At 37.5% G+C, this 26,371-nt stretch overlaps 1 protein-coding gene across 2 annotated transcripts in view; it reads left to right on the top strand.

The window, feature by feature from the left end:
• The window catches only part of ARHGAP21 (Rho GTPase activating protein 21), an 88,064-nt gene that overhangs the window by 38,606 nt on the left and 23,087 nt on the right, over positions 1 to 26,371 (top strand). The window contains exons 5-8 of one of the 2 annotated variants that reach the window (XM_017741437.1): positions 1,574 to 1,652; positions 7,076 to 7,130; positions 14,373 to 14,402; positions 15,911 to 17,858. In XM_017741437.1, the coding sequence (XP_017596926.1) occupies positions 1,574 to 1,652; positions 7,076 to 7,130; positions 14,373 to 14,402; positions 15,911 to 17,858 (2,112 nt within the window). The remainder of the gene's footprint in view (positions 1 to 1,573; positions 1,653 to 7,075; positions 7,131 to 14,372; positions 14,403 to 15,910; positions 17,859 to 26,371) is intronic. The other variant, XM_017741438.1, reaches the window with a different exon arrangement.

The raw sequence follows: 26,371 nt of genomic DNA, 5'->3' as shown, positions 1-26,371 counted from the left end.
CCTGGAAAAGAGCCAGCTGAAGTCCCAGAGAAAGATCTGGTGTGTTCTGCGGAAGTTTTGCAATATGACTGAGCCAGGACCGGGTTCAGAGCTTGTTGCTATCAAGCTTTCTTTCATTGCTTAGGAAGCATTAGACAAGACCTGAAGAGTTCTTTCAGGCAGTAAAAAATTAAGCAGTAACCAGTGGATGAAGGGGAATAGGTATACTTTTATAAAGTTGAAAACATCACACCAGTTTGTTTGCATGATGTTCACATTATGTGTGCAGACCAAATTAAAAAGTCAGCTCTGTGTAGGTTGTTAATCCTTGGGGTCTGTACGGGGAACCTCCACAGAGTACGAGCATTTAAAGCGTTATTGTCCCCAAGTCAGGCCGAGCATTCAGAGTGAACAGCATTTTCCTTGCTTTGATTTGATCATGCCAGAAGCACAGAAAGGGCTTTCAGTTTCTAAAGCAGTGTTGAAAAAGCCATTCCCTTTGCCTCACTTTGCACAGGTCCTTTCTTACAGCTCTTCTTCCTCCGGTAGCTTTTCGAAGCTTCCTCCCTATAATCCTTCAGACCATTTTCTCCTCGTTAAGAAATTCAAGATTCTTTTCTGCTCTTCTGATCAGAGATGTCTTAAATACCATTTGGTCAAAAGAACAGGGTAGGTTTGTCACCACAAGCTAAAAATAGCTCTATAGCTCTACACAATATATTTGACAATTAATTTATGAGAAGTATATGAAGCTCTTGAGGAAGGTGCAACTACTGGGAGAAATCTTATAAAAGTGATATTAGATCTAAAGATTGGTGGGTATTAATAAGGAATAGCCATTTACCATTGTCCAAGATGCATTGAACAGATAGTAATGTCTTGGAAACAGCCCAGATTATTCTGAGAAGGGAGGAAATTGGAGCCTTTCAAAATGTTTGTTCCTTATTTGTAATAAGGGAGAAGCACAGAATTGCAGTATTTGCTGCTATGAAAGGAGAGTTAAAGTTTGGTTTTATTTTAAGTGCTGGAATGAAATCACAGAATATTCAGAGTTGGAAGGGATCCGCAAGGATCATCGAATCCAACTCTTAAGTGAATGGCCCATAGGGGGTTGAACCAGTGGCGTTGGTATTTTTAGCACCCTGCTCTGACCAGCTGGGCTAATCCCAGGGAATTATATCTGCTTATAATTTATTTAGGAATAGGGCAGAGCTGTTAGTGTGTGTTGCCATACATTGATAGCTTTATTGTGAAGATGGGATACATAAGTGAGCCTCTGGTGTATCTTACAGCTGCTTGTAGTTTTCTTTCTATGACTACCCGGGTTATTAATTTGAAAGTTTAGAGTAAGATAAATGTCTGAAAATGTTCAGGGAAAAGAGGAGAAATTTGGCATCCTGTGTATGGTTACGTGTAGTTGTATTGTGCATCTTCTGGTGGGTTTTTTTTTTTTTTTTTTATTTCTAAGGAAGACTTAACCTTGAATTTAACATATTGGTATTCTTGATTATTGTGAAGTACAGAAGTACAAAGTAAAAACTGTTTAAAAAACATCTAGACAAACTAATTTCAGTTACAACTTTTCCCTCTACAGGTGACAGAATTATAAAAGTCAATGGAGAAAGTGTTATTGGGAAGACATATTCTCAAGTCATTGCTCTAATACAGAACAGGTAAGATAATAGTATTTCATTATGTGCCACACTTCTGGTATACTAAGCATGAAATGACCACTTATGGAAGTTTTGAAAAGTCATCATATTATTGAATTTTCACTTATACACACTCCATTTTATTATTTCTTTTCTTCATGTATTTGCTGAATGCTGAGAAAAGGTTGAGAATATGGGTGCTGCATTGTACCACAGTCCTTTTATTGTCAGTACTTGTCCCTTGTTAGCAAGTAACACCACGTGATATAGAGGAGATCTGAACTTAAAATAGACAGATTAGGTATACATACATGTATACAATCAATTGGAAAATAAGATTATAAATTCTACCTTGCTTATGATATCTGAGAACTAGAAATCAGTGTATCTGGTGAAGGAAAAAAATTATGCTAGTGCATACCTGCAGAATATCTGCAGTAAGTCTTTGCTTTCCTCTGTTTTGCAGCAAATTATGAACTTTGCACAGAGTTAAGAAAACACTAATATTTACTGCTCCTGTACCTCACAAGCACTTGTGAAATCATGTCTATGCATGAGTCTAGATTCTCCATTTCATGTCTCATGTCTGCCTCCATTTTTACAGTTTTCTTGGTGTGAATTTCTGTTCTACAGCAACAAGTTTTCAATGTAATGTTGAGTGATGTGGCAAAAAGTTGTATTATGATCAGTATGAAAGAATACATCTCAAATGTCATATTTTTAGTGGCTTTTCATGTGTTAAGATTTAGATGTTCTTACTGTTTGAAATAGGAAAAATAAGATTATGATCTTTCTATTTCAGTGATGTCTTTATTGAAGATTTTGTTGCAAATGTGTACATCTCACATGTATTGAGTGGTTTGTATCTTTGTGGTTTTGTTTTGGGTTTCTTTTGTTGTTTTGGGGTTTTTTATAAACAACAAAACTGTTCAGAGATGTGATGGGCAAGGTAGACTGAAACATGTCTTGTGTCATTAATGCTGTCTATACAAGGGCTAGACAGATGGGCTTTTTTATTTCCTTCACTGCACATAACACTAGCCGTAAATAATTTCTTTGTTTTGTATTTTTACAAGCACCACTATTGTACGGTAGTGTATACCCAAGACATTACGTGTCCAACCATGTAGATCAGTCAGTTAACTTTCTTAATCCAAGAAAGAGAGAGACCAGTCATGTCTTTGAGTGGCCTCTGTGATCAGGGATTCTTAACTCTAGGCGTGCCTGTGAATGGAGTTTATTTTCAGTGAGGGTAGGTAGTGAACCATTCAGTAGAACTGAACCCCTGCTGAGTGTGGAAAAACTGGGGACACCTGAACAAGGCCTTGTCAGTGATTATCTGGTGCAACCGGGAATGGTGTAGCACACTGCTGCATCTGTCCCCCTGATTTCCATGAGTGCAGGGAGGATGAAGGGATGCTATTGTTTGTTAGCAGAGAACAGTTTGTTTTCTCGAGCCAGATGTGTACATCACAGGCAATTGTAACAAAAAGTCATGTGTATCCTTGAGCATTTCATACAGCAGATGCAACCATCAGGAAGTCTACAGCTGAACCTCTTAGGATAAACAGATAAATATTAATTTTGATCCATGAAGAGAACTCGGACTCCAGCTCAGGTGTATCTTGTAGCTTACAGGCAGTACTTCTCATGTGACTGAAGAATCAGCTGTCTCTCATTCTTTGCTTGAAAACAGTATTTTTGAACTCAGAGCAGTTGTTCTGAACATAATTTTTTTACTTCTTATGCTGCCATTTCATGGCAAGTAAAATTGCATTATGGTGCATGCTGCTCTTGCATTAGCATTGCCACCTGGGTCAGACTGATGGTCTGTTATGTCATTATCCTCTGTGATAATATCAAAAAAGATTTCTTTGAAGTCCGTGAAAACACTGGAACTGTAGAGTGATTGAGTGGTCAGATAATACCAGCCCACTTTATGTAAATCTTGGTTCAGGAACTTGCTAAACCACAGGTTTTACCTTCGTTGCTTGATTTAATAATTCATGATGGGTTGGTCTTGCACAAATTCACTGTTGAATGTACTTAAACTCTTCACATTCAAAACACCCAGTGACACAGTTTTTGCTGTTTTGTGTCTTAGCTGATCTTTCATCCAGCATGCCTTGGCTTCTTTAGTTGGCCATGTGCAAGCAACTTGCTGAAAGGCCCTTTGAAAGGCTGAGTTGTCAGCTGAAATCTTTTTTATGAATGAAGACAGTTCTCTTCATAGTCTTAGTATGTTGTGTGTTGGCTTTCTAGACATTTTAGTTGCTGTACTTTTGTAATTTTTAATTACTCGTTCAAACATATTGATGAGTGTAAATGCTTATTCTTTTGTCATTTTACTCATCTTCAGAGTAGTTTTTAAGGTTACAACACATTTTTTCATCTTTTCTGTCTAAAGAGAGGGCTTCCGCATCACTCACTGTTCAGCTGTTTACAATAAAACTCAGTGCAGGCTGGCAGATTTTTTTTTTTTAGATTATTCCTGTGGCTCCATTGTCATAGCTGCTTATTATTTTTCTAAAAAGTTGTTCAATTTTAGCTGCTTGTCTTCATTATATAATGCTGCAGACATCAGAACTTAGTTGCCTTAGATGAAATGATATCCGTATCTTCCAGTGGGACTTAAGGATGAGATATAATTCAGCCGTGCTTTGTACTGTTCCCAGAAAAATTTCAAGCTGTGTCTAGAATGTTTTCTATTTTCCTTTGCTTGGAGATAGTAAAACTAAACTTGCACTAATTATTTCCTCTGGGGGATGAAAGGCACACCTCAAAAGAGTTGCTAGAATTACAGTCCTGTAAAATTAATCATGATTACTCTTTTAACTCTAGGTTTCCTACTCTTTGCCAGTAGTTGCTGGTTTGGTCCATTAAAAATTTATTCTTACCTGTTTACATACATAATCAACTTGGAGATATGTTGATTGCTAACATAAACTCTGTACATTATTTATGGTTCTAAATAAAAGAGGAAACAGATTCTGATTTGCTTCTTCTCTTCCCCCCCCCCCCCTTTTTTTTCTTAAACTGGGGAATTTGAATGATTGTCTATTCCAGTTGTTTCTCTTTGCAAATTCTTCCTGAAAGTGTTGGGATTACTCAGGAATGTACAGAGTTCTGCTACTGAATCTGTTTCATTAATACAAAGTAATGCATCAGAAGATAGTCTTCATGATTAGTGCTTTAGTTTGATGACTTGGAATCAATACATTTAAATTTAACACTCTGAATGCGTGATGCAAGTAATGAGAATGATAAATATCTCGAGAGTTCTGAGTACTGTGTCTGGAGTTCCAGTGTAGACTATCACTTTCTGTGTGGTGGTTCTTACTAGCACTTTCTAGTTCATAATTTGCATTTACATTATGTAGTACAAAAAACCAGGTGTCTTCCTTAATACTTTTTGTTTCTGATACAAGAATTAAAAAACATCCTCAGAGCATGTCACGAAATATAAAGTAGGAAGATCCAAATTGTCGCCAAAAGATTCTTCAGGCAAACAGGAATAGAATTGTTAAGTAGTTATTTGAATTATGTTTAAAACAGTGTTCCTGAATGGAACCCTTTAGTCTTCTGAATGTTTACTAAAACAATGTAAATTGGGTAAATGGATTTAATCACTTTCTTAGAAGAGGGGGAGGAAACATGCAAAATACTTGAATTAGTATGGTTTGTTCTGTGTCAAATTTTATTTCTTTATATAAGAAGTACTTCAAGAGGAGCAATGCTATCATATTTTTGACATCCAAAGTCTTCATCCTGCAAGTAAGCAGTTGTCTGATATGATTTATATGTACATGCTATGCATGTGTAGAACTGAAATCTGAACGCTTTGTTAAAAATTCCTCAAGCTGTTTATGCATTCAGTCAATATGGGAAATGCTATTTTAAGTGCACATAAAATCAATACTCCCTTGTTTCTTATAATTCAGTATTTAAAAAAAAAAATCTTTGCAAGGCTTTTGAAGACTTATTTTTTCCTAGATGTATGTAGATTTAAAAACTTAAATCACTGCTGATCTTCAATTTTAAGACTAAAGTAAGTTTTCTGCTACTTGGAGAACACTCTTTTCCAAAATGAATAATGGTTTAAAAAGATTGTGAAACCAAATACCCTTACTCTTCTATTTTGGAAATCAGCCTTATGTCTGTGGTCGCTAAAAAATGGAAAAGGAACCACAAATTAGAAACATTTTTCATATAAGAAAGCATAATAAATCACACACTACGTTTTGAGATGATGGGTTTCTTTTCTGCAGAAATAATCTGAGGTCCTTCTCAGTAGGCTGATCGGTGTGCCCTGTAATTGGGCCAGTGTTTGTGCTGGTTTTGTCTTTCCTCACCTAATGCGTTGTACTGACCAGTACAGATGAGCCAGTTTCTGACATACCAAATTAGGTTGTATGCCTTTTTTTCTAATGCTGATACTGGTCAGGTTTTTTGAAATATCCTTTTTTAATTTTGACGTGAGATTTCCAAATAATGTTCGTAGTATCTTCATTTTGGTTCTTACCCCTCGTTATAATAGACTGTATGTTAGCCTTTTGTAGCCCTTCTCTGTACCTGTTCCACTTCACATTTAATGAATGTGAACAGCTTATTCCATTATCTCAAATGAGATAATAAATTCATCTCTTCTGTGTCCAGTGTTACAAGCATATGCTTCTCTCTTGCTTGTGAAAATACCTTATTTCTGGTGAAAACCAACCGTGGATTTCACTGTTTGTAAAATAATTGGCTGGGTAACTGGTACACTGTTCATTTGATGTCCTGGTTTTGCTTGTGTTTGAGTCACACTGATTGAACTATTCAGATTCCTGGATCTTTATGCTGCTGCTGTTTTTGGTTTCACCAGCTCAGACTGATGAATGCAGCATTTACAAATAGCAAGTGTTTTTCATCCATATTTCAGATGTCATCTGAATGACTGTTTAAGTTGATTCTGCTAGGAGGTGATTGGAGTGGAAAGGTGTAAGTCAGTACTTGCCTTGGTATTGCTCCTCTTTTCACATGGTGTGATGATTAAGACATCACCACAGCAATTTTAAAGAGTGCTAAGAGACTTTATTTTTGAATTGAAGAAAGTGGGAAGTTTTAGCTTTATTCGCAGATTTGCCACATTGTTTTGTTTGAGAAGCTCCAAACAAGTAGTGTACCTTAGGACTTGAGGGAGAAAATAAAAGGAAATAAAACTGCCCAAACCAGTGTGTTGGCTCAATAAACTGGCTCAGTCAGATTTCTCTTCTACTCTTACTTCCCAAGATTCTAGTGGAAATCAGTGTTTATTTTTGTTGAGTTGCATATTTGTCGTAATAGCTGAGTTGGAGTTTTTGAATAGTTTTCATCTATGGAAGTAAATGGATTATCTTTATAACAAGAATTGAAAGTCTCCAGAAGTTCATCTGTGATGTATTTTTTTTTCCTGTTTCTTTCAGTGACAGCGTATTGGAACTTAGTGTTATGCCAAAAGATGAGGACATCCTTCAACTGGTATGTTTATGAAGCTCCTGTTCAGAGACTATATTGACTAGACAAAAATGTTCTGTTGTTGCTTACAAAGTCTTTGAAGTGTACTATCAGCAAATAATTAAGAGTTTATCTCTTTGTCACTCCTTAAATATTTTCCTACCTTCTTGCCATGCCTGAAATCTCAGGGGAATCCGAATATAGGGAGTAGTGTCTTCACATGATATTTCTAGCATGTTAAAAAATACATCTTGTTTATATTTTTACTGTAATTTGGATTAATTTCCTTATGTTAGAATTTATGAATGGGATTGCTTCCTTTAGCTAGGTTGTCCAGTTCTAAAGAATTTGAATTCAAAAATTAACACATGAAGCCTTTGTTAATAATTCACTAATTGTGAGTGGACTAAGAAATGTGATGAATGAGCCAAAGTTTATTACCAAATTTTTTAATTTTGACTCCTGTAAATGTTTTGTTGCACTAGTGCCTATTTGTTCTTGATTTGAACTGAGGTCCTGCATATGTAGTGAGATAATTCATATCCCATTTATTGTCTCTAAGTCCGAAAGAGCCTTGAATAATACGCAATATGTAAGTGCATATTGGGAAGAATCAGAAAAACACCTAATATATTGATATGCTCTAGTTTATTTTTAATTGGAAGCAGAGGAAAGGAGAAGATGACAAGCAGGGTAGATTTTCTTGTTAGTAGCTGGAAAAGTGTATTTTCTAATGCACACAGAAGTAGTAAGGTGACTTTGAGTTAAGAAAAACCTATGGGTTTCAGCAGCTGTTTTCCATTATTACAGATCAAATTAATGGGTAAAGAAAAAAAACCAAAAAACTTTGTTTTGAGTTAAAGTGGAGGTAGAAGCTAGTACAGGAGCTCTCCAGCTAGGACAACAAGCCAAGATTATTAGAATAGAAGTGATATTTTGAGAACATTTGATGAAGAAGTATTTCAGTAATCCAACACAGAAAATGTTGGGGGTAGGGTGTGAGTTTCAATTGCATGAATAAGTGGGAGAGAAAAGCTGTTGGGGTGTTTTTGGTGGTTGGTATTTTTGGTTTGGTGGTTTGTTTTTTTTTTTTTTTTTAACTGGAACTGTGAATATGTATAAATGCAGGAATAATGCTAACATTTAAATTTCCTGAATGCCATATGCATCTAATGCAGTCTTGTAGCCGTAACAGTGTAAGAATCTGGGCAAGGCAGGATTTGTAGTTTTAAAGTTAAACATTTGTATTTGTCTGGGTGAAAAGGTCTTAGGCACATCATCTCTCTGCTGGTGAAACACCAAGTGCAACCTTCAGGTGAAGTAGAGATGAAAAATAATTGGTTGGATATAACTTGTTGTACCGACACGTGAGATGGGGTCAGAGGGAAAAAAAAAAAGATGATTATTGTCATTGGGTAAGGAAAGGATATTAACAAAAAGAAAATAAGGTAATTATCCTTGAGGAGATTGAGGGGTAAAGAAAAGAGAAAAAATACCTGCCTGTGGAAGTTCTAGAAAAAGATTGGATATATGAAACATCTTCAGGTGTCAGTGTAAGTGCCGAGTGAACAGTCAGTGGTAAGGTACATGGCCCTTATTAATAGAGGAAAAACTTAAACCTGAAGTTGTGTTATGTAAGCTTATTATAGAATGTTAAATAACATAGTTGTTTTCTGTGACATCTGTCATATGTTTCACTGTAAGTGTCTTCAGATAGTGTCACTCATTGTAAACTCATGCTAAATACTGGTATGCTGCAAAAACAGAAAAGCTCCAAGCACTACTGGATATTGTGGTATGAGCTCATGAATGGTGTATCTAGGATGGAATAGTTTCATTATATTCAGGAATGATGCTGGTTGTGCTAAGTTTTATAGTACTTGGCAGTCTATTCCATGTGCTCATGACTACTAACATAGTCTATTCCATGGCTAGAAACACTGTTACTTGTTTCTATCTTTAGTTCACTAATTTTAAACCTTGAGTTTAGTCTTCAGAAACATCCATATATGTCTGTGAACCTCTTGGTATATTGAATTTCCTGAAAACAGGGATTCAAATCCATTCATCAATAGTAACAATGAAGTGCTCCAATCCACAGGCCATTGCCCTCTGTGGCATGTGAACAGTGCTTACTTGGAAGGGAATTACGTGTGAAATCCTGCCATTAGTGAAACCAGTGTCAGTTGTGTTTGTTCACTGGTGTTGAAAATGTCACTTTGTGGATGGGGAAAAGGATATTTAAAACATCTCTATCTATGACAAAAACTTGAACTCTTGACAACTGTGTATGTGTTGGCTTTCTCGTGCTCCTCCTCAGATTTGTGATTAATTTACTTAAATTTATCAAAAGACCTTATTTTGAAACATTTCTAGGTATTGTGACCATTTTTAAACTAGGAAGAGGAGGATTGTTTTTATGTCATGCTATCCTTGGTGTTTCAAATTTGATGTATCTATATGCAAATTCTGTAGCATTGTCAACCTTTTTTGACAGAATTTTGGCATCTTGTAGGTTTTAGTGCCACTGACTTCATGCAAATGGGAAGACACATTTAGGTCAACTACAAATAGTTCATTTTTCTCAAGTGTATTCAATGAAATTGTTGCTGTTTTGTAGCCTTGGGATAACAAGTTTAATACTAAAATACTGTTCAAATTTTGACAACTTTCCAGTTGTTCAAAAATTTTTGTGCTATGTGGAAAATACTGAAATACTGAAGGTGCTCCATAGAGTAAATTGGGTTTTCTAAGCCTATTTACAGGTGAGCATTATTATGACTTTTGTCAGTAGGCTTTGTTGTGTCTAACACATATATGTTAGCCTGTCCTCAGTATGCAGGATTTTTGGGAATGTTCACATTGGAATTTACTTACTTGCTAGTTGTTCCTTATATATATAAAAAAGAATACAGCCTACAAGTCACTGAATTTCTAAGTACCAGGCACTTGAAAATACCACTCTTTGAAAAATGGTATCTTTAATATGATCTGCATTGGAGCCATTTATTTGGAATTTTGTTTGTAATGTAACATATTAATCATTATATATAGTACTTATTATAGGTAAATAGATGTAGATATTATTTTGTTGATGTATATAACTATGTTGTATATACGTACTATAGGTAAGGTGTCCTTTTTTTTCCACCTTTCATTTTCTAGCACTTTTCTCACTGCCCACTCATTCAAAAGTTTGTCTTACCTAACTTTTAGCCTACCTCCAACAGTTTAATTTCTAAAAAACCATTTTCTTAGAGGAATTGCCCCAAACAGTAAGAGGTTACTTTTGGTCTTAGGTGTTGTCACCATTAAATTTTATAAATGTACAAATCTGTTGAAACATGCCTTAGCCTTCTGGAAAGAACTTTGCAGTTTCATTTACAGAAAGATTTTATTGAGCATTCCATGAGTAATGGTAAATATGGAAATAAAAGGGGGCTGTTTACTATTATGTTTTTGGTAAGTTTAGTTAAGTCTTAATCTTTCCTTAGAATTACAGATCAATGAAGCTGCATATCAGTAACTGAAAGTTGACTGCATTTGGACAGAAATGTTTCTCTTGTCATAGACAGTAGGGGAACCAAAAATCCTAGATGGAATGACCAGGAAAGTGAATAAAAGTGAATTGAAGCATAGATTTTCTTTTTTGTTTTCCCTTCTTTCTAGTCAGGTGATATGGAAGTTTTCAGTGTATTGGGAGATCTGTGCAAAGAGAAGAGTTTGCTGCATTATAATTTCTGAACTTAAGAGATTTTGAGGAATTTGGTGATTCTCAAGGCCTTGTAGTAGCCTGAAATTGCCAGTGGTGCACCTATAAAAAAAAAAAAAAAAAAAAAAAAAGGAAGGAAAGAAACCCACAACAAAAAGAAAAATAACTTAAATGAGGAAATGTATCCTAGAGTTTTACATGACCCAGTAACCTTGTGTCTGACTGCAGGTCTGCCCGCAGTTTCAATGTTAAAGACTCCTTTTTTTTTCCCCCCTTCCTGAGACCATCCAGTTGCATCAGACCTAGTGCAGCAACATGGCAAACTGTGAACTATTTTCATTTGTCTTTTAATAAAGATAGATACGTTTTTCTAAGTAGTTGTATTTAGTCCAGAGACTTGGAGCACTTTTTTGCTTCCAGATTTTGTGCTGACAGTTACTGATGTGCACAGAGGTTAATATTAAAGCTCTGGCAGCAAGTACAGTGAAAGGCAGCGTGTGCTGTGAAGACGCAGTGACCTAGAAGAAGAGACTTAAACTTTGTTGAACACTGCATATGTTAGAAAATACCATTTTCATCAACCCTCCTAACCACAATTTAGACTTTACAAGAAAGTCTGTTACACACCTTGTATTTGGAAATAAAATTTATTGGGCCTAAGGCATTAAATTTTGAATACTAAAATTGCACTGCCTTTAGGAAGAAAGGGTGTGTGTTTTTTGGGTTTTTTTCCAAATAACATTATCTGACTGTAGTGTTTAGGTGTCTCAGAGTAAAATGAAAGCAGTTGAGCTGTATTTACTAACATTCTTGCCAGAAAAAACTGTAACTAGAAAGTGTTTCCTTTTAAGAGAGCTGTAAACTTTTCTGGTGTGCAGTTCCCATACTCATGATGACTGTGAGAATAAGTTAGCTCCAGGGAAGAGAACAATTTAGTAGTAAAGGATCTGAAGCCAAACTAGTTGGAGAAGGAAAGAAGAATGCCCCAAGCTCAGTCTTGCAAGGAGTTGGGCACATTAGCGTCTGATTTATCAAAATGCTTATCACCAATTTTGTGAATAGTTCTGTTGAAATCAGTGTTGTTACTCATCCTGTAGTGAAGTGTAGTGAAGCACACCCATCCTCAGTGAAACATAGGGCTGCATGTTTTCATGGATTTGGGCTAAGGGGTCAGTTTGAGCTATTGAAAGTACAGGGTTTCACCATGATTCTTTCCCAGAGGAATCCTCATGCATTTGGCTGTTACTGTTCTAGCATCTAATGGCATAAAATCAAGGTGATAAAAATGGGACCAAAACCCTTCAGCTGAATTTTAAGTGGTTAATGAGATACCTTGTAAAATGCTTTATTTGCATAAAATGTATTTTGCCTATCATATGGCATGAATTACCTTAGGAGTTAAACCCTTTATGGTTCTACAAATTCACAGTAAGAAATTAATCCTTTACCATAGGAGTTTGCAAACTTCGTGCAAACAAAACCAGATTGCAAGGTGGGAAGAAATGGTACCCAATAACTGGAAACATGCTGAGTTCCTACTGTAAGAGCAGCAATTTTCTTCTAGTAATTGTTGCAGAGCTGTTATCCATCAGAGCGGTTAATGTCACTCTAAATTGCTGCATTTGTATGGTAGTCTTTTAAAACTGCCGTTGTTTTGAGAAGGTGGAAAAGAGCTCATAAAACATCTAGACTAATTTTTCGATCATGTTGAGACTTCTGAATAACTGCTGAGTAACTAGTTCTTTAGAAATTGAAATAGGCTGGCTGGTGTCTGAATCAGGAGCATCACTAATCTGGATATTAAAAGAAAATTTTTGTTTTCTAAGTTGCAAGCCTTTTTTTGTTTGGTTGATTTGGCTTTTGGTTTTTTATAAACACTTAAAATTCAGCCATACCCTAATGACATTTTTATGAATGTATCCTGTTGCAATCACTTAGAGATTAAGGTAGCATTTTCACATGACTTATTGTCAGAGAAACTAAAGAGAGTAATAATCAAACTGTGTTTTATGTGGTTGCAAAATATGTTAAATGTCAAAGCAATGTATGAAGTAATAAATATATTGGTGTATTTCACATTTCTTAGTCTCTAAACCTTTTCTAAAAATCTCATCACTTTGTGCTTAAAGCAGTTAAAACATTTTGTAGTAAAAAGGCTGATAATGCATCCTTCAGCGTGACATTATTTAGGACAGATCCATCTGTTTCTATGTTGCATTATTTCCTGTAGGCCCTTAATCAGAGTTATGGAACAAAGATATCAAATATTCTTTGTGGAACTATCACAGTCCTATCTGTAAATTTTCTCTCTCTTGGAAGTATGTTCCGCTTTGTTTCAGTGATTTGGGTGAAGTGAGGTTGAAAAGAGAAACACACTTCCCAGTAACTGTCTAACAGACCTGGCAGTCCGTCTGTCTGGATATACCTGCAATCATGGAAACATACTTTTTTTTGGGAGGAGAAAACCTAGCTGATATCATTTTGGACCCTGTCTTCTGAAGGTGATATTTTAATACCTGTGATAAATTTTGTCAAGAGCTGAGAACTTAATTTTATACTCATCTGTTGTCTTCAGCTACAATCAGATCACATCAGCTTTGGAATTTAGCCTTTGTGCTGTCAAAGTCAATGAAGCATTGTTTGTCAGGGGAATGCTTTACAAAAATGTAGATGGGGTGTATTTTCTGTTGGTGTGATGTGTGCATATCCCAGAGAAGTTGGAATATAAGCTGTTTTATCAGCTGTATAAATTGATAATTATTTTCTAATTAAGGGGCAGTATGTAATGGTTTTTGTTTGTCCTGCATGCCAGAAGGATCTCGCTCAATCTGTTTCAGGGTCTTCAGCATCTTTTCCAAATTTTATTTAATTCTTGTAGTCCATCAAGATCTTAAATAGCCATTTATTTAAAGGTTTAGAAATACTTACCTTTTTACGCTCCTTCCCCTCATTAAATGTGTCAGTGGGAAGCCTGTCCTGATTTTTACTATGAGTGAAGGAAAAAAATTACAAATCACATGAGGAGAGTGTTTCTGCAGCATCATTCCTCTAATTTCAGATGTACGGCGTGAAAGCAGCTGCAGTCAGCTGACAGTTCGTGGTCATGTTTGGATATATGTGAGGAAGGGGCGTGCTGTTTTAAATGCATAATAAAGCCGTTGTTTCGTCACCAGGAAGCAGGGATGGATGGTAGCAGCCCAGGGAAATGAGAGACAGTAATATTGCTGTAGTGGAAGGGAAATCTCATTGCACAGAGCCAGAGCTCTCTGCAGGCAGCTGTAGGGATGCACCAAGGCAAAATGGCACAAACATATTTTGCTTTCTGTAAAGGTACAGGATAAATGTAAGGACCAAATATAAGCCTGAGATGGACATGCTCACAAGGAGGGTGAAGTTATTTTTTATGCTCTACTGCCCTTTATGTCTGTTGGTACCTTCCAGTGAAATCAGTGTAGCTGTATTTTTAGCTTGCTGTAGTCAACATCAATATGACAAGATAATTCTGTCTTTACATCTGTAAGCAGTTTTTACTGTGTTTTCCTGTTTTCTGCCAGCTGCAGTTTACAAAGGATGTCACAGCACTGGTAAGAAACGTACAGTAGCCATTTCTCTGATGGTTTTATAAGGCATGTTTTTCTTAATGATTTGTGAGAAGCAAGAATATGAAACAGCAAGTTTGGAAATGAGCTAGATAGTCTGAGCTGAATTTTCTTCATAATGCTGATCTCTTGGTTTGTGGTTTGTGCCTGTGTTATTTGGTCTGTTTTCTCTCAATGTGCTTTAATATTTTGCACTTTGCTAATGCTCGGTATAACATTGCAGCAGTAAATGCCTCGCCCTCCTCTGTACTTTGCTCTGTATTAATTTTATGGCTGCACTTGGGCTTTTATAACTGTCTACTATTAAGACAGAGCACACTGATACACTGGAATTGAGCATGTTACGATTTGAACAAGAAATGTTGTGATATGATAGCACGCCTAAGTGTGTAAAAGCCCTGAGAAATTATTTTAATCTTCTGTTACATTGGCAGGCTCTGCATTGGCTCTTTATTTCATTATGGTCAAACTGAACAAAGTCATGCTAAAGTTTTTCAATAATAGAATATTGTTTAAGTATGCTGTGTGCTTCTCATTGATTTATTATTTTGAATGTTCTGTTAATTTCACACTGACAAATTCTGCTTTTCAGAAATGCTGCGGAAACATACTAAGTGTAGTATAACCATTTCTTTCTTAGGAGTCAGGTTCTTATGCATGAAGATGCAAAGTGCACTAAGGAAATTAGAGATTTCAGTTTGGGTTTCCATAGTGCATGGGCAGTGGTGGCTATGTATGAATTTTCATAGTATTTGTACCTCAAAGTTAAAAATGCTGAATATCATTAATGTTTTCTGCAGTAAAATTTGCGTACCACGTACTTGCTGTCTCCTGTAAAATATAAGGTGACTTACAGGGTGTTGGCTCACAACAATATGTTACTGCTTCAATTTATTCATTATATGTTTAGGAACAGTGGCTTTTATGTAGAAGACATCTTAGAGGAGTATGTGTATGTATATTTATATGTCTGTACTTTTCATATGTACTGCATTAAGTGAACAGTTGTTTTACACCCTAAGTGAATAGAGAATTTTCTAGTGCTAGCTGAATTTATTATGCAGCGTTTTAACCTATTGATTGATGTGAAATTCCAGTTTCCAGCAATGGGAGGCTTAAACAAGAAGAATGTGTGAAGTATCATGTTAGAAAGCAAAATTAAGGGAGAGAAAAATACTGTGTTGTGTGCTCATGGATTTTGAAAAACCTGCCTCAGTGCCCTACTTGCAGTATTTCCTGGAACTGGTCATCAGTTCAGGTTTTTAATTGTTGAGGGAGGGAATGTATGTCATGATTTTGCTTGTTGTGTTTCTGCTCACTAAGGCAATGGAATGCTGTTTTTGTCTTCTTAACTAACATTTTGCCTAAGATTAGAGGGAGTGTGAATTTAGAACCTGTGTTCCCCTCCCTTGAAGCTTGTTCATGCAAATACGAGATGGTGAACTTTTCCATCTCCCTCACTGCTGAATACTCACTTACTCTTCTCTCCACAGGCATATTCCCAAGATGCCTACCTGAAAGGCAACGAAGCCTACAGTGGTAATGCCCACAACATACCTGAACCACCACCAATATGTTATCCACGCCTGACATCCACAGCCTCTGTTAAGGCACAAACTGGAGACAAGCTACCTTCTGACTTCTCGCTGGGGAAAAAGCAAGTCAGTAGACCAGTCCGGGCATTGACACAGCCAGAGAGGGCCTACAGAATGGAAATACAAGTGCCTCCATCACCAACAGACATTGCAAAATCAAATACAGCCGTGTGTGTTTGCAATGAAACTGTAAGGACTGTTATTGTGCCTTCTGAGAAGGCTGTAGATTTGCCATCTTGCAGAAATAACCATGCTGGTCCATCTCACAGGACAGAGGAAGTAAGATATGGCTTGAAAGATCAAACCAGTCTAAAAGCACGGACCACATCACCACCATCTTTAGTGTCCACTGCCATTGTACTTCCCCAGACTCCAATAACAAGACCAGTTGATACAACTGGAACAGTAAGTAAAGCTTCAAATTATGTAGTATGTCCAGAAGGCATCCCAAGCACTAGACCTTCTACTCAAGCCACAGACTCACCCTCAGTCTCTACTAATCACTACAGTTCTCCAACCTCCCACCAGCATATAGACTGGAAGACCTACAAAACTTACAAGGAGTACATTGATAATAGGCGCATGCACATGTATGGCTCCAGAACAATACAGGAGAGGTTAGATAGCTTAAGGGCAGCTTCTCAGAACACAACTGAGTATAATCAGGTGGTGCCAAATCGCACTGCTTCTCAGGTACGGCGCAGGAGCACCTCTCACGACAGGGTTCCACAGTCTGTCCAGATCCGTCAGAGAAGTGTATCCCAGGAAAGGCTTGAAGATCCTGTGTTGAAAGAATGGCCACGAAGTGCTTCACAAGATACTTTAACTTCGCCTTCAGTCAATGCTAGAAATCACAGGGCTCGGTCGTGGGATTATCTCAGCAAACAGGGTGAAGTGCTAGAAAATTTTCATTCTGAGAATATGATTGCAGATGCAAATGGAGATAGGAGAAAGACTTACAAATGGACAGGGTTTACCGAACAAGACGATCGGCGAGGTATTTATGACAGATCTAGACAACATGCATTTCATATGTCCCTTCGAGGCCAAAATTTTCCTATTGCTCCGAGTGCTTGTATTTCAGACAGCAGGAGAACAGGTAGTAGAGCTTCTCTGCCTGGTTCTCACTTTCAGAAAGTTTCACCAGATATTAAAATGTTACAGCCTTCTCGTGATTTGCAAACTCCTGGGGGAGTTTCAAAATCTGCAGGTGTTTCACAAGAGAGGTTGTCTCTCACACCAGCCAGAAATTCTAAAAATAGCTCTCTGAAGAACTCAGCTCCCTATGCAGCAAAACCATCAATTCCCCTTAACCAGGGCCTGGATGCTATTGCCAGCAAAGACCAAAGAACAGTAAATCACTTGCATCAAAGCAGTCTGTTAAACCAACAGTCAAGGATCCGAGCCGAAGGTGCCCCAGATCACAAAACAGAAACTGGTAAAACCATCCAACCTTCCTGTCTGGCTCCAGCTTCTGCCAAACTTGTTCAGCCAACAAGTGAGTGTTCAACTACCTCTGACAATGTAGATGGTTCCATCAGAAAAAAGATTCATGGTTTTGAAAGGGAAGATGTTCGTGAGTCTGAAAGTCTGCAAATGGATGTTCAGGGAAATGACAAAGACGCAGTGGTCATGCGGGACAAATCACCTTCTGGCCACCAAACTCCCCAGCCTTTGAGGCATCAGTCCTACATTCTTGCTGTAAATGATCAAGAGGCAGCCTCAGACACTACCTGTTGGTTACCTAATGATGCTCGGAGAGAAGTCCACATAAAAAGAATAGAGGAAAGGAAAGCATCAAGTTCCAGCCCACCTGGTGACTCTTTGGCTTCAATTCCTTTTATTGGTGAGTTAAATTATTTCAGTGTACGTCAAATGCTTTTCTCTCCTAAAGGTGATAAAAACCACCATGTCAGGTAGGTGACTGCTATTACTGTAAACTCTGAGGCTGAGAGGCATGGGAGATTTTTCTCATGTAGAATAACTTTAGGTTAGTAATGTAAAAATATTTTTCAGTGGAGAAAAAAAAAATGTTCTGTTTTGTTTGGGAGTCCTGGAGAATGAGTGTAAAAAAGCCTACAGTGATGTAGTATTTTTCTAGAGTTTTCCTTAACCCTCTGGAGAAGTCTGTGTTACATAACTCCATCTGGTTATCACTCCACATAATGTTGTGATATTATGTATATGGACAACTAGCATTTGCAACACTTTTCAAATACTTTTACTTCTCTAGTATAAAACATATTTGGAATCCAGTAAAGACAGAATATGGATGTAAATCCATGTAAGAGTGATATGTGGGGAAAAAATAAGTTTTTCAGCTGAGTAGGTATGGCGAAAGCTTTCTGAGACAGATGGGGAATAGATGAAAGCTCTTTCAGGTGAAAGGATAGCAATAAAAAGAAATGGATTTGCAAGTAAAGATGCTTGTGTGGATATGAATGAAAGGGTTTGTGGAAGCAGAATCTGAGAAGGCAGAAAGATTTGTCTGTGTGCTGCAACACAAACAGGGTTGGAATTACAGGGAGCTTATGGGAAGGGGGCTGAAGAGGAAAAGAACTAAAAGAATGATTGGAAATAGTAGAAAAAAAAAGAATTTTGGACATGTGATGAATTAGTGTCTTTTGATGAAGAGAGGGTTACAGTGGCAGAGCATTTCTGTTCTGTTCAAGTAGTCAGTGCATCTGTTGTTTTTGTCCTGTTGTTGGGCTGGTTTTTCTTTTGTTGTGGCTGATTTAATCTTTTGTAGTCTGGATGTCTGTGGATCATTTTCCACAGGGGTTGATTAATACCTGACTCTGTGCTCTTGAATTTAGTGTAAGAAGTACTTAGAAAATACTGAATACTGAATTTTGATTCTCGAACTCATCTGTGTGAAAAACAACTCTTCTAAATGATCCATTTTTTTTTTACACATTAGGTTAAGGGAATTACAGATACAATGTCTTAGCATAATTGTCTTCTGTTGTGAATCTGAAGCAGTGATTTTTTTTCCCCCAGCATTATCGATATTATCTGTTACTAGTTGAGAATGAATAACCAAAAAACAGTGAAGAATCTTTGTGTTCATCAGAAAGTGGAAATCATACAAAAGATACAATAATTCTGTTCTTTTGACAGAATACTGGTAAGACATTAAAAAGTGCTTTCTTAGCTAGCAGATGCTGCTTATGTTGGGTTTTCCATTTTGAATGGAAGTTGTATAGATTTTTTTCTTTCTTGTTATTACTGGATGCATCAGTACCCAGTGTAATTTTAGATTCTTCTTTAGAACCAGCCAATCTATCTTTAAGGATTAGCACAAGTTTGTAAGGCATGTAGCTGATCTTTGTGCAAGATTTTTCAATACTCTGCCTAAAATCAGTGTTGGGCTCTTGATTTAGTTATGTACCATGTTTGCTGGAAGTATTGTAATCCCATACAGTTTAAATGTCATGTTAAAGTCAGATCAAGATTGGTAAAGCCAAGCCCAACCTTTTCTACACCATCTCCTGTCTTGGTTTTGACAAAGATTTCCCATGAACTTTTATTTATGTGACTTGCTTCCATATTTTAGAGAAATGTGTTGATGAAAGTTCAAAGAAGCCTTAAACATATCAGCTGTACTATATTTGGTAGCAGCTAAGCAGTTCAGAAGGAACAAAATTGTAACTCTCCGTTGCAGCCTCTTGGCATAACACCACATGGGACTGAATTCTTATAAGCCTCTTGGAATGGAACCTCCTGAATGTTCCAGAAATGCTGAAAACTGGTGCTTCTAGAGCCTGGGCACTATCTGAGCCAGCATGGTCCTTGTGGCTGTCTTCCTAGCCAAAAATTCTTTTGCCAGTACAGGTGCTGTGGAAAATTTCCACACCAGCTCCAGCACCTTGAGAAGGAATTAACCCTCTCTGAATAGGAAGAACATGAAATGTTATGAAAGTGGACCACTTCTTAAGTTAGAATTTATATGCATATTCTAACTTTGCTTGTTCTGCTATCATTATGCCTAATTACAACTTCACTTGTTAAAAGCTGTACTTAATCAGGTGGATAAAACCCTGGATCTACTTTGAAATTCAGTTAAAGGCTTTTTAACTCTTCAGATGGAAAATCACTGGGAGTTTTGTGTTTTGGTTTAGGGTTTTCTTTTGGTTTTGTTTATTTTTTTTCTTCTCTTTGATGATGGAGAAGGATCTTTGAATGAAAACATACCTTGAAGTTGGCAATTGCTTTACTTCCCTTATGTTTATATCCATGCAATTGGGTTTTTTGCATTCTTAGGTTTTATTGGATAGAGCTAATTTAATAAATACACTTACTGAAGTAATTTGTACAGTAGATACTTGGAGTAGTGTAAAAATGTAAATTGGGAGGAGGGTACCAAACATCTTCCAAGGTTACATATTGTTGCCATTTAAAATAGGTGCAGTGTTTAAAATATTTGTGGTGTGTCTATATTTATCACCACTTTCTGCTTATTAAAAGTAGTAGATATGGCCAGGACTTTATTTTGGTAGAAATTCAGCCAGGAACAGTTGCCTTTTGCAGCAGTATTTTGTGACTAACCTGCTTCTGAGAATAGCACATCAGGATGATTTTACCTCTTGGTAAGTAGCACAGTGCCCTGCACCACCAGCAAAAATCCAAGCAGAGTTTCCATCGAGCTTCCTTACAGCAGATTGTTGCAGGGATCATGGTGGGTTACTGACTTTTGACTGCCTTTTGACACTAGTCTTTTCAGAAAGGCAGTTCAGAAGCAGGGAGATTTAAATTTTGGGTTTAATTTACTAATAGAAATTAGAGATCTGACCAGACCAAGCCTAGTAGGTAGCTGGAGTACCTTTTATGGGAGAGATGGATTTATTTGAAAAAATTAGGCAAGATACTGTGTGTTCAAACTCTTCTTCAGGTAAGCACATGGTCTTGGAGGATGATGAAAGCTGGCAGCTTTACAGATAAACATGCTGTGGTATTCCAGGCTTCACTACTTTCCATGTGCTACTAAATGCAGGATATTGTTGTTCTCAGAAAACTGCTATTTCTATTTCAGGTCCAAAGAAAAGCTGTATTCTTAAAATGCTCTTTATTGTTTCAAACTATACAAGTTAGTCTAGTGACAGCCTACTCTATTTACCCTGAAATGGTCTCACCTGTTCTCTACACTAATAATAATTTTCTCTATCAGTGACTATATTAGCAATTGTGGTGCTTAATATGCATTTTTCGGACTTGTAATTTTTCCATGATTTCTGTGCTAAAGAACAGCAAGTGATAGTTTTCTGACCTTCTGGGTAATTTTTGGATGAGTTAATGTTCACTGGAATGGAAATTAGAATGCTGATAAACATCCTGATAGAAATGGATGAGAAGTGGTGTCTCTCAGGGGTCCTTGCTGGGACCAGTGTTATTAAATATCTTCATTAATGACATGAACAGTGGAGTTGAGTGCACCTTGGCAGATTTGCAGATTACACCAAGCTTGAGAGGTGCTGTTGCCACACCTGAAGGATGGGATGTCATCTGGAGGGACCTGGACCACTTGAGAAGTGGGCACATGGGAATCTCACGTGGTTTAACAAGACCAAGTGCAAGATGCTCAGAGTCAAGGCACCCCCCGGTATCAACACAGGCTGGGGATGGACAGAGCAAGAGCAGCCCTGCCCAGAAGGGCTTGAGGGTGCTGATGGATGAGAAGCTGGACATGACCCAGCCATGTGCACTCCCAGCCCAGAAAGCCAAACATGTCCTGGGCTGCACTAAAAGCAGCGTGGGCAGCTGGTCAAGGGGGGGATTCTGTCCCTGCTCTGCTGAGACCCCACCTGCAGTGCTGCATCCAGCTCTGGGGTCCTCAGCAGGGAGGACATTGACCTGTAGGAGGAAGTCCAGAGGAGAAGCCACCAAGTTTATCAGAGGGATGGAGCACCTCTCCCATGAGGAAAGGCTAGGAAAATGAGAGGGATGGAGCACCTCTCCCATGAGGAAAGGGTAGGAAAATGAGGATTGTTCAGCCTGGAGGAGAGAAGGCTTTGGGGTGACTTAATTGTGTCCTTCCACCTGAAAGGAGCCTACAAGAAAGATGGAGAGAAACTTTTTGCAAGAATGTGTAGGGACAGGACAAGGGACAATGGATTTAAACTGAAGTTTAGATCCGATATTAGGAGGAAGTGCTCTACTGTGAGGGTGGTGAAGCACTGGAACAGGTTGCCCAGAGAATTTGTGGGTGCCCTATTCCTGGAAGTATTTAAGGCCAGGTTGGGTGGGTCTCTGAGCAACCTGGTCTAGTGGAAGGTGTCCCTGCCCACAGCAGGGGGCTTGGGTCCCTTCCAACCCAAAGCATTTTACGTGTTTTGTAACTGTTGAGAAAATGTTCATTCAGAATATTGTTATTTTAATACATTTCGTAGACATAAATGTCTAGTATGCATGTCTGAGATTTGCAGCAAGGTTGAAAATATTTTTTTGCTTCTTACACTATTTACTATAGAGGTTAATCCAGCTCCCATACTGAGCTGAATGAGCTACCCACAGGAGTGAAATGGGGGCACTGCTTCAACACTTAACCTGATTGCAGCATGTCTAGCTGTCAGGCCAGCTAAGTGCTTTGGCCATCACTACTGGGTGAATGTTCTTTCCAACTTTGCAGTGGCCTGTCACATGAAAATTAGTTTTAAACGGATATGTTTTTAAAAAACTTAGCTTAAATATCATCTTGAAGTTCAAAATGATTTTAAAATTAAATCAAGTTCATAGCCATCCTGTTGTAGAGCTTTTTTCTTAGGCATGGAGTGGCATCACGTAAGTACAAAGATTTTTCCTCAAAGGTGTGATCCCCTTTAGAAAATACTCAGTACATCCTTACCCTCGAAAAATTTTAGGTCACTTCATTCCACTAATAATTTGTGAACAACTGAGAGAAAATTAGACAGATAAAAATATCTGACCAGACTTTGATAACACCAGAATATTGTAAAAATTAGATGAGGGTTCTTCCTCTGACTGAAACTCATACCTTAGGAAAGGTATAAGAGCAGGACAAGGATATGTGATACTTAATGTTGGTACTTCCTATCCTCCGAACTATTTGCACTTTACAACATCTGTAAGCCAAATGGGATTTTAAGTGCACCATAAATTTCTCTATTCTCTTTCGTATTACAGTAAAATTTTGTCCAATACTCTGTATTGATTTAAATGAAGATTTGCCAGGAGTTTCACAGCTTAAACTGCATGGTATTTATTCCCTTAGTGTGTTTCTGTGTTTTTCTAAAACATGTCTCCTGCTAACTAAATTCACGGTGTGGGTTGAAAGGGTCCCTAAAGATGCTCCAGTTCCAACCCCCTGCCATCAGTGGGAACACCTTCCTCTAGGTTGCTCAGAGCCCCATTCAAACTGGCCTTGAACACTTCCAGGGATGGGGCATCCCCAGCTTCTCTGGGGAATCTGATGCAGTGCCTCACCACCTGTACAATAAATCTCTCTTCTGTTTCTACCCTTAGTGCAGGCAAACCACCACAGCAATTTCTGTGCTAGTAATCAGGCACACTTGACTGTTTACCTGGAGCTAAAAGCTGATCTTCATGCTAATTTTCAAAAATTTTTTTGGTATTACCTATTTTTCTGCAAATATGTCATAAATAAAAGTACTTGGGTATTTGTTGGTTAGCAGGTAGGGTAAATGTACCTACCTGGCTTCCAGTGAGTTCTGCTCAATCCTATTTTTAATTTTTATATTTTGTTACTATATATTGTTTTTAAAGTACATTAAGGAATCAGGAGTTGAAAGTTTGTAAACCACCTAGTAGTATTAAACTTTTCAGGTGACTTTATTATACATGTGATTGCATTCATATTCTCTAGTGCTGGAAGTAGGGGTGAATAGGGTTTACCTTATCAATCCCTACCTTTAAATCCTAGGTTATGTATGTAACTCCAAGTACTTTTTGGAAAGTCGAAAGACTTTACTGTCTTGTCTTAGGGGAGTATGTGCCGTACTTTCCCTATCCTCCCCCTACACCTTAGTGCCTCTCTGCGCAGGCTGCCGAGGCTCGGAAGATGACAGTGTGGATACACACATATTGAATGCAATTGAAACAAGAAAATAAATTGATACGCTTGCACAACACACTATGAAAAAGGTTACGATGATAGGAATAGACAAAGTTAGGGGAAAGAAGCAGAAATATTCTCATGCACAAAGGAAACATTTGAAAGAATGTACTCATTCTATTTTCTGCTTATGAGGAGAGAGAAGCATCAGGCAGAGAGAAATTCAAAACCTCAGACTTCTCCAGCAGAGACTGTGGTTCATCAACCCAAAACGTATGGATATCTTCAGGGCAAATGGTGCCTGAATACTGATGGTTGATATGATGTGTTTTAAGGAAAAACTGCTAGCAGTCAAGATGAAAATGAAAATTTTCAGCTATTGTGATAATTTTCTTTTCTACAAGTTACTGCCTAGCTATTCCACACTACGAAAATACAAATGTAATTGCAGTAGAGATTAGGGCTGACAGATGTTCATTTTTGAGGACTGTTTCTTCCATTATTATAGTGATAGCATTGGAACAGCTTTTAACATGTCATCAGTGTTTCTAAGATAAGCATCAGCCTTGTATTTTTTTTTCAGGGTTTTACAGTGTGGCCTGCCAAATCACTGTTGCTCCAGGCTGAACATTTCAGTGTTTCTTATCCAACAAACAATTTTTAAATCATTGTGGTATTCTGAAGTATAGCGGCCAAAATGCAAAATTACAAATTAGTGTTTTAAGTACAATTTAAATGCGTCAGTAACTCAAAAGTATTTTTTTAATTAAAACTTAAAATTGGGAGCAATGATTCATAGCATCTAGAAGAGTTTTAATTCAGTAGAAGCATCAGATTTGTTTGATAATGAGTAATATTTTCAAAGCATAAATCATCCTTAGTGTATCATTATAACTTCAAATAACAATTTCAGGTAATAAGGGAATGCTGTTGGGGTTCTTGGTAAAAAAATAGTATACTGAGAATTGTACATTTTTGTGTGATGGGTAATATGGCAAGCAGGAACCTTTAGAATTGCTTTGTGTAGAAAGATAGTTAAACTTTTGTTTGACACTGAAATAAACAATAGACTTTCATAGATACAGTTTTCACAATAGTTTCACATGAAGGATAACCTTGGGAAACCTTTTCTGTTTGTGTGTAACTCAGTCAGTATAACAAACATATTATTTACATGAGTGCATTAGCAGAGGACTGGATTTGATGATTCAGGGAACTTTGTTCCAGTCCTGTGTTTCTGGGGCTTAGAGCAATCAATGTGTTCAGCGTGCAGACATGTTTCCGTTCTATTCTTTTGGCCACGTGAGGATAATTGCGTAAAGTAGATACATGAAGAAGTTCTTTGTAAAGACAGTTAGTGCTGCCAGTGCTGGAAGTACTTAAAAACTAGCAAAAAAATAGATTTTTAAAGATTCTTGTTTGAAGAAATGAGGTAACAGGTCATGAGGAATCCAGGCAATAGTGTTATCTTTTTTCCAAATCACGTGTTTTAGCCTTGGAGGTCTATACATAAGGGAGCTTTTACCCTTGCAGGCTGAAGTATAAGATGCAGCAGCTTGTACTGCAAGATTTAAAACAAGAAGTCATTGCTGTGGGGCATTTATTAGTCCTTTGTGCTATCTTGTATGATAACAGGGTTAGTTCCATATAGTTTACTTTTGATTCAACAATTCATTTTTGTTTATTGGTTATTTCTGACCTTCTCACTACTGGCGAAATCATATACAGGGTATTTTTATTTGATTGTCTTCCTGACAGGCTTTTGAGAAAAATGGCCTACATTAGTGTGTCTGTGTTTACCTTAATGGCAGCTTCTTCTGGGGTTTCATGGACATAGACTTTTTTTTTTTCCTTCCTTGCCTGTATGTGGATGAGGATCCTTTTCCTAACCTGTGTTATCTTGTCCATTGTAGCGGGTTGAGTTCGAAACCGGGCAGAAACACCAATTAAATGTAGTGGTTTTGGTTCAAAATATTCATTACTTACTTATTTTACTTCTGTGAGATAAGAATTAGGAGAAAAAGCAAAGCAGGCACAAACCTTAAACAGTTGCAGTACAATGAAAAGAGTTTTATTACTAATAGAATTAAAAGTAAAGAGAAAATAACAAAACAAAATTAAAGCAAATCCCCCCCCCAGCACTTCTCTCCTTTTACCCAGCTCACACAAGGGATAACAGAACATGGGATGTTAGTCAGTGTTCCAGTTCTTGAAAAGTCTCTCTCTTATGCTTAAGGAAAAAAGGGTTTTCCTTCAGTTGCACGTGGTTCCCAAACTGCCACCAACAGCAGATCCGCCCGGAAACAAACAATCTGCTGTGTGTAGAACAT

This window comes from Corvus brachyrhynchos, unplaced genomic scaffold (genome assembly GCF_000691975.1).
Source record: "Corvus brachyrhynchos isolate BGI_N302 unplaced genomic scaffold, ASM69197v1 scaffold167, whole genome shotgun sequence".
NCBI lineage: Eukaryota > Metazoa > Chordata > Aves > Passeriformes > Corvidae > Corvus > Corvus brachyrhynchos.
The sequence above is the reverse complement of the archived record's forward strand: the minus strand, read 5'-3'. Positions and strand labels throughout refer to the sequence as shown.